At 33.9% G+C, this 8,780-nt stretch overlaps 1 protein-coding gene across 1 annotated transcript; it reads right to left on the reverse strand.

The window, feature by feature from the left end:
* Window positions 1–5,672: 5,672 nt before the first annotated feature.
* Window positions 5,673–7,187, reverse strand: LOC145567239 (uncharacterized). The gene has a single exon (XM_081626499.1). It carries the CDS (start codon window positions 7,185–7,187, stop codon window positions 5,673–5,675), a length of 1,515 nt encoding a protein of 504 aa, XP_081482625.1.
* Between the last annotated feature and the right edge of the window lie 1,593 nt (window positions 7,188–8,780).

Consider the following 8,780-nt stretch of genomic DNA (forward strand, 5'->3'; position numbering starts at 1 on the left):
CTTTCAATTTTTGGTGTGTTTTGACTTGTAGCAGATTAATTATTTATATGCATTGATGTTAGAGATATGATATAGATATGATATATCGGAAAATATATGTGATATATTTTCCGTATAGATATTGTTATGATAATAATATATTTAGTATTATCTTATGTTAAGATATTATTTTGAGAATATATCTTTAGGGTTTATGGTTAGACGTATATCTTTTAGGAAGATTGTTTCCTATCTTATGAGCTTAGATTTTGTATAAATACTCTACCTATTGATGAATAATAATCAAGCCATTCTATTCTATATTTCTCTCTAATTTGTCATGGTATCAGAGCCAAGTTGGGTTGTGTTGTGATCTGGGCTAGTATTATGGACAACTCACATGTGAGGGGGAGTGTTGAGCCCATGAGAAAAACCCACATGTGAGTGAAAGTGTTGTCCCACATTGAAAGAATATAAAAGTGAAGAGAAATATTAGGATGTGTATCCCACATTGAAGAAAAGAGAAAGCCGTGTACACTTTATAAGGCTAAGGGGCTACTCCCCTCATTGCCATATGGTTTTGAGGCGGAACCTCCTTAGTCGTATAAAGTGGACAGTTGTGACGGGTGTGGCCCAGACCCGTTTATCATGGTATCAGAGCAGGTTAAATCTTGGGACCGTTCATAAAAAAATTTCCCCCCTACCGGTGGGTTAGAAATTAAACCCACCGGTGGGATGATCCTTTAGCAAAAATTACCAATTTTTTTTTTAAAGTTTATTCCGCTGTGCAAGTTAGTGTTGGTGCAGAGTTTGAGTTGATGACTTGATGTATACATTACATCATGCGTGGCTTTTCTAAGCATTGAGATCAAAATAAAGTTGTTGGTGTGTCTTTGACTCTCTAAAGATGAAAAAAAAAAAGTTTTCGGCTCTCTGGTGTCGTGAGACAAGAAATTGGTTCTCCTTGTGCCGTGAGACAAGGTTTGTGAGTTGATTTGAGCATGGTTTTTCTCTTTTGAATTTGAGTTTGGTTTTACTCTGAAAAACTAATAAGAAATTTGAGTGTGGTTTACTCTGACAAACCAATATTTGATTGGAGCTCGGTTTTGCTCTGGAAAAACCAAAATTGTTATATTTGCAGGTTCGAAAATAATGACGTTCCTGTTTGATTGATGACTGATGAGTTCGAAAAAGATGAACGTTCTCATCATTGAAGAATGAAAAAAAAAATTGAAGGCCACATCACAAGAGTGCATCTCGACTTCAACAAATTGAAGAATTTCCAATCGCAACGTTCGTGTTACTGCCGTTACGATTGCGGGAGGGTGTTAGAGATATGATATATCGGAAAATATATGTGATATATTTTCCGTATATATATTGTTATGATAATAATATATTTAGTATTATCTTATGTTAAGATATTATTTTGAGAATATATCTTTAGGGTTTATGGTTAGACGTATATCTTTTAGGAAGATTGTTTCCTATCTTATGAGCTTAGGTTTTGTATAAATACTCTACCTATTGATGAATAATAATCAAGCCATTCTATTCTATATTTCTCTCTAATTTGTCATGGTATCAGAGCCAAGTTGGGTTGTGTTGTGATCTGGGCTAGTATTATGGACAACTCACATGTGAGGGGGAGTGTTGAGCCCATGAGAAAAACCCACATGTGAGTGAAAGTGTTGTCCCACATTGAAAGAATATAAAAGTGAAGAGAAATATTAGGATGTGTATCCCACATTGAAGAAAAGAGAAAGCCGTGTACACTTTATAAGGCTAAGGGGCTACTCCCCTCATTGCCATATGGTTTTGAGGCGGAACCTCCTTAGTCGTATAAAGTGGACAGTTGTGACGGGTGTGGCCCAGACCCGTTTATCATGGTATCAGAGCAGGTTAAATCTTGGGACCGTTCATAAAAAAATTTCCCCCCTACCGGTGGGTTAGAAATTAAACCCACCGGTGGGATGATCCTTTAGCAAAAATTACCAATTTTTTTTTTAAAGTTTATTCCGCTGTGCAAGTTAGTGTTGGTGCAGAGTTTGAGTTGATGACTTGATGTATACATTACATCATGCGTGGCTTTTCTAAGCATTGAGATCAAAATAAAGTTGTTGGTGTGTCTTTGACTCTCTAAAGATGAAAAAAAAAAAAGTTTTCGGCTCTCTGGTGTCGTGAGACAAGAAATTGGTTCTCCTTGTGCCGTGAGACAAGGTTTGTGAGTTGATTTGAGCATGGTTTTTCTCTTTTGAATTTGAGTTTGGTTTTACTCTGAAAAACTAATAAGAAATTTGAGTGTGGTTTACTCTGACAAACCAATATTTGATTGGAGCTCGGTTTTGCTCTGGAAAAACCAAAATTGTTATATTTGCAGGTTCGAAAATAATGACGTTCCTGTTTGATTGATGACTGATGAGTTCGAAAAAGATGAACGTTCTCATCATTGAAGAATGAAAAAAAAAATTGAAGGCCACATCACAAGAGTGCATCTCGACTTCAACAAATTGAAGAATTTCCAATCGCAACGTTCGTGTTACTGCCGTTACGATTGCGGGAGGGTGTTAGAGATATGATATATCGGAAAATATATGTGATATATTTTCCGTATATATATTGTTATGATAATAATATATTTAGTATTATCTTATGTTAAGATATTATTTTGAGAATATATCTTTAGGGTTTATGGTTAGACGTATATCTTTTAGGAAGATTGTTTCCTATCTTATGAGCTTAGGTTTTGTATAAATACTCTACCTATTGATGAATAATAATCAAGCCATTCTATTCTATATTTCTCTCTAATTTGTCATGGTATCAGAGCCAAGTTGGGTTGTGTTGTGATCTGGGCTAGTATTATGGACAACTCACATGTGAGGGGGAGTGTTGAGCCCATGAGAAAAACCCACATGTGAGTGAAAGTGTTGTCCCACATTGAAAGAATATAAAAGTGAAGAGAAATATTAGGATGTGTATCCCACATTGAAGAAAAGAGAAAGCCGTGTACACTTTATAAGGCTAAGGGGCTACTCCCCTCATTGCCATATGGTTTTGAGGCGGAACCTCCTTAGTCGTATAAAGTGGACAGTTGTGACGGGTGTGGCCCAGACCCGTTTATCATGGTATCAGAGCAGGTTAAATCTTGGGACCGTTCATAAAAAAATTTCCCCCCTACCGGTGGGTTAGAAATTAAACCCACCGGTGGGATGATCCTTTAGCAAAAATTACCAATTTTTTTTTTAAAGTTTATTCCGCTGTGCAAGTTAGTGTTGGTGCAGAGTTTGAGTTGATGACTTGATGTATACATTACATCATGCGTGGCTTTTCTAAGCATTGAGATCAAAATAAAGTTGTTGGTGTGTCTTTGACTCTCTAAAGATGAAAAAAAAAAAGTTTTCGGCTCTCTGGTGTCGTGAGACAAGAAATTGGTTCTCCTTGTGCCGTGAGACAAGGTTTGTGAGTTGATTTGAGCATGGTTTTTCTCTTTTGAATTTGAGTTTGGTTTTACTCTGAAAAACTAATAAGAAATTTGAGTGTGGTTTACTCTGACAAACCAATATTTGATTGGAGCTCGGTTTTACTCTGGAAAAACCAAAATTGTTATATTTGCAGGTTCGAAAATAATGACGTTCCTGTTTGATTGATGACTGATGAGTTCGAAAAAGATGAACGTTCTCATCATTGAAGAATGAAAAAAAAAAATTGAAGGCCACATCACAAGAGTGCATCTCGACTTCAACAAATTGAAGAATTTCCAATCGCAACGTTCGTGTTACTGCCGTTACGATTGCGGGAGGGTGTTAGAGATATGATATATCGGAAAATATATGTGATATATTTTCCGTATATATATTGTTATGATAATAATATATTTAGTATTATCTTATGTTAAGATATTATTTTGAGAATATATCTTTAGGGTTTATGGTTAGACGTATATCTTTTAGGAAGATTGTTTCCTATCTTATGAGCTTAGGTTTTGTATAAATACTCTACCTATTGATGAATAATAATCAAGCCATTCTATTCTATATTTCTCTCTAATTTGTCAATTGATCTTGAAATAATAGAACTTATAGCCACCTTAGCCGCCATGAAGTATAGAGTGCCAATTTTATAGGGGAAAAAAAATATTAAAGTTTGAATTTTACTTATAATTAGCATATGAATTGTTAGTTGTCACCTTAATATGCTCTTTTGACTATAAATTATTTATTCCCACATGTATAAAACGTAAAATTGTTAAAAGTTAGTTCTTGTGTGCAAAGGAATATTGCCCCGCCCAAATTAATTGCTTACAATGACTACCAAAATATTGTAGCTATTGAATATAACGGCTTCAACATTATTACATTAATATAATATATTAATATTACCTTCCTTTCATATTAGGTGCAATAAAATAATCCGTGGTTTATACACACGGGTGTACAGTGCTCATCGTACACCTGGATAAATAAAAAAAAAAGGCGGAAAGAACATCCTGTATTTCATAAAGAACATACATGTATTTGACAAAGAACATGTTTGTATTTGACAAAAACATGCATTACCAAAGAACATAAAGATATAATAAAAAGAATGAGATAAACTTGATAAAATTTTCTAAAAAATTACACATTATTAACGGAAAAAATTTAGAGGTGATAAAAAATCGAGTTGGGCCGGGCCATATCATAATTTCTCGTGCCCAAACCCGTAGAAAAGTAGCGGGTTTTCGGGCTTTTTTCAAACCCGGTTCGAGTTTTAACTAAAAATGCATTTTTAGGTTTGCCCAAACCCACCCTATTTCGGGCCGGATCGGGTCGGGATGCGAATCATGCCAATGTTGATCACCTCTTTAAAAATCCTTACCAAAGATATCATTTCCCCAAAAAATAGTTTTCTATCTCTCCAAAAAAAAAAATTCAATTTTCCATAATAATTTAGTTTTTTTACTCTAACATTATTTTCAATTAAAAATAATTTAAGATTTCAATATCAAATTTCAAAATACCATATGTTAAAAGAACATAATTTATATTGTAAAGTACATATAGTTAATACCTAAATAACACACTAATCAAACTCAAAGAATATACGATAATAAAAGTAATTTAAATATGACATATGATAATAAAAAAAATAGAATTTGGGCGTCACTACGACCTTTAAGAACATACACGCCAAATTCAAAGAACATACTTTGTATTATTAAACCCAAAAAAAATATATGTTTATCAACATATGTTAAATAACATAAGTTATAATGTAAAGAACATATAATTTTACTCAAAGAACACACTGATCACACTCAAAGAATATATTAAAGGTATGTTCTTTGTCAAACATAGGTATGTTCTTTATCAAACACTATATGTTCTTTCCGCCTTTTTTTGTTTACCCGGGTGCACCATGAGCATGGTGCACCCGGGTGTATTATCTAATTTTCACAATAAAAGGGTATTATTTATGAGATATAAGATTCTCCAGTTATTTAATATGTATGTATGACAAAGACGTTAAGGTAGATAAACTCATCACAATATTATTCAAATAACTGGAGAATTCTTTTAAATAATACAATGAAGTGAAACATTAAAGAAAATAACAACAGAAGAAATTAAAGAACAATGGATACTTTGGCCTGTTTATTCTTCGGTAGCTTAACGCATTATTCTGTATTTGAAGACCTTAATCCATCCTTACTATGGCAATGAAACAAAGGACATGAACTCCTTATCCGATTCGAGAGCATCCATCGAATCAGGTGACAAACATAGCTCAACATCAACACTTGCTCCTCCTTCACTTCCGGGGCAAGCAAACACCAACCCAACACCCTTGTTTCCATGTCCGGTACGAAAAGCTATTGCTTTCCCTAACCCGAACTCGTTACCATACATATCGAATCTAGGTGAATTTCCTACTCCTACACTGTTACGGTTAAGAATATCCGCATTACATATTATACTTGGAGACTTTAACCATACATTATAAAAATCGCGGACATCCTTATCATTGAAATTTACCACGGATTGATGCAACAATGAGGCTGCATACCCCAAATTATTTTCTAGTAGTTCACCCGCTGTAGTACTAGATGTGACAAACTGACAAAAATTGCCAAAATAATACTCTGGTAAAGGTGGATCTAATCTTCTTCTATTGTTGGCAGCTAAGTGATTATACGTAACTTGATCATGAGGTACGCGATTTGCTCTAACCATCGACCTCCAAACAAGAGCACACAAAGACTGATAGGAAGATATATTTTTAGCATAACTTTGTTCGTTTGCCATGGCTTTTAACCTTGCTATAGACTCAGATGAGAATTGAAAGATCCGATCTCTAAGTTGTGGCGGCTCAAATTTTCTTACATATTCATTAGGGTGAGTAAAGGGAATTGTGAAAGGGCCGGGAGCATGCCCATCAGGATACCAACGGGTGTAGACAGGTAGATCTAACTCGCATATTGTATCCTTACCATTATTTCCTCTATGTATCTTAGACCATATGTTCCAAAAATGCCAGTATGAAGTTCCATCTATAATACTATGGTTTACCGTACAAGCTATAAAAATACCGTCTAATAGCTCAGTGACCTGAACTGACAATAAAGGTTTTGAATGACCGTCGTAGTTCACCAACTTCTCATTAAGGTCAAAAAGTGATTGAACTACCAAAGGAACATCTTTTGGTGAGAGAATATCGGAAATGGTCATATCTAAATCGGCATGAATGAATCTAGCCCCATGACCTTTGTTACAATCTACATACACTACGCTTTCATGCTTGTCTTCGTCTACCTCGGTGACAAGCTGGCCTGCTAGTGGATGGAAATGATCGAGGGTGAGAGAAAGAGATTTCTTTAGACTATCTAAGAACGATTGGATCGAAAAATCTTGATTTTTTGTATGTGATGGTTTGTTGAATAGGAGACCAAAATGTATGTATTGGAAAGAGAGCAACGAAAGATCATGAGGTGCTAAGTGATAGATTTGCTTAGACACATCAATCTTGTGTTTTGGCTTAATGAAATATTCGGAAACACGGTTAACCACAGGCAAATTAAGATTTTGTTTTTCTTTAGAGCACATATGATCACTATAGTAGGCCTTAGGTGTATATATGTACGTAGCAGTTGTCGCGTTTCTAAGATGAGGAATTCCTTTCGACCATCTATGAATGGATGCAAATTTGCATCGATGATACCACAACATAATGTAGGCACTGAATGAGAAATTTAATTTGAAGGGTTAGTTAAAAATATTAGATTCAAGCAATAAATCAATCATAAACAATACTTCTAAATAAATAAGAATGAAAAACAGACCTTATTAGAAGCTTAGACGCATGCACAAGTTTTTCGGCGATTGCAATGGGGAACAGTGATGATTTCTGCACCGATACTAAAAACACAAGCTTCGGAAGAGCAACAAACAAGAAGATAAAGAGAGGTTTAATCAAATTTGGTTACAAATCTAGATTTTTATTGGAAAAATTGATGATATATTTCTATTAACTAATGAAGCCTTTAAATAGGCGTATTATGCGATAAAGCTAGAGTAAGTTATGAAACTGTATATGCTAATACAAGCAAAGGGATAAGTTAATTAATAAGTATGACAAAGCTATTAATAAACTATTAACAGGGGGGGTTATATATATGTATAAACTACTTTAGCTGAACGTGATCAACGTGTATAATATATACTCCGTAATACAAATATGTTAGAGCGTTGACTATATTGGGACTAAATATATTCACTCCGGGTACATGCATATAGTAGATATCAACTATTTTGGCGGGTTAAATTAGAGAAATAAATACAAGTTTATCTTTCAGATGAATAATTTTTTTTTTAAACATATATTATTTTTGTGAATAAATCAATAACTTTTAAGAAAAAGCGGGTTTTATATACATTGATGATGATTGGATAAAATTAATGATTTATTTACCAAAATTTCATATAATAAACAATCACATGGATTAATAACTTCTTGAGCTTCCCATAAATTAAAGTATGATACTTAAAAATTATTGAAATCAAGTTTACTCTAGTTTTATTTGTCTTTTGCGTCTCACTTCACCTAGTTATGGAATAAGGAGTACTTGTGAAGCTGGACGACATGTAAAAAACTAAAATTGCCACGTGGCTCTTCATGCATAATGATCACCGCCCTTGTGGGTTATTTGTAAATTGTAGTACATCCGAAAAAAATGATTCTAAGATATTATCACTCATTAAGCTCATAATCAATTATTATTATTATTATTATTATTATTATTATTATGCATGCTTCTTGCTTATTTTACTATATCATTACCGACACAAATAAAGAGTCGTTTTATATGTGATTTGGATTAATAGTCATAGTCTTTGTTCTGGTGCACAATTATTGATTTGTTTATTTCGTAGAGGTTAATGAGACAAATGAGTGGTCTCTACGAACCAGCAAGGAAAGGAGGGAACCCAATATAGGGTGATTTCTGATTTCTGAAACACGTTAACAAACCAGACAGCATAGGGTATTTGGAGGTAGGGATTTCATTATTCTCCCTTCTGCTTTCTAGTATCTAGCCCGCAAATAGTGGATAAATAAAAGCGTGAAGTTGAGATTTGATCATTCATGGTCCTTTTTTTATTTTTTTTATTTGTAAATTTTTGTTTTTGTTTTGTTTGTTTGTTTTTTTTTTTTTTTTATCCAATCATTTGCGCTTGTGACGAGTTGCGCCTTATCAAGTTTTCGTGACATGATTTTCCGTATCTAAATAAGTGCATTACTTGCACATACTTATGCGCGATTAG

This window comes from Chenopodium album, chromosome 2 (genome assembly GCF_948465745.1).
Source record: "Chenopodium album chromosome 2, dcCheAlbu1.1, whole genome shotgun sequence".
NCBI lineage: Eukaryota > Viridiplantae > Streptophyta > Magnoliopsida > Caryophyllales > Amaranthaceae > Chenopodium > Chenopodium album.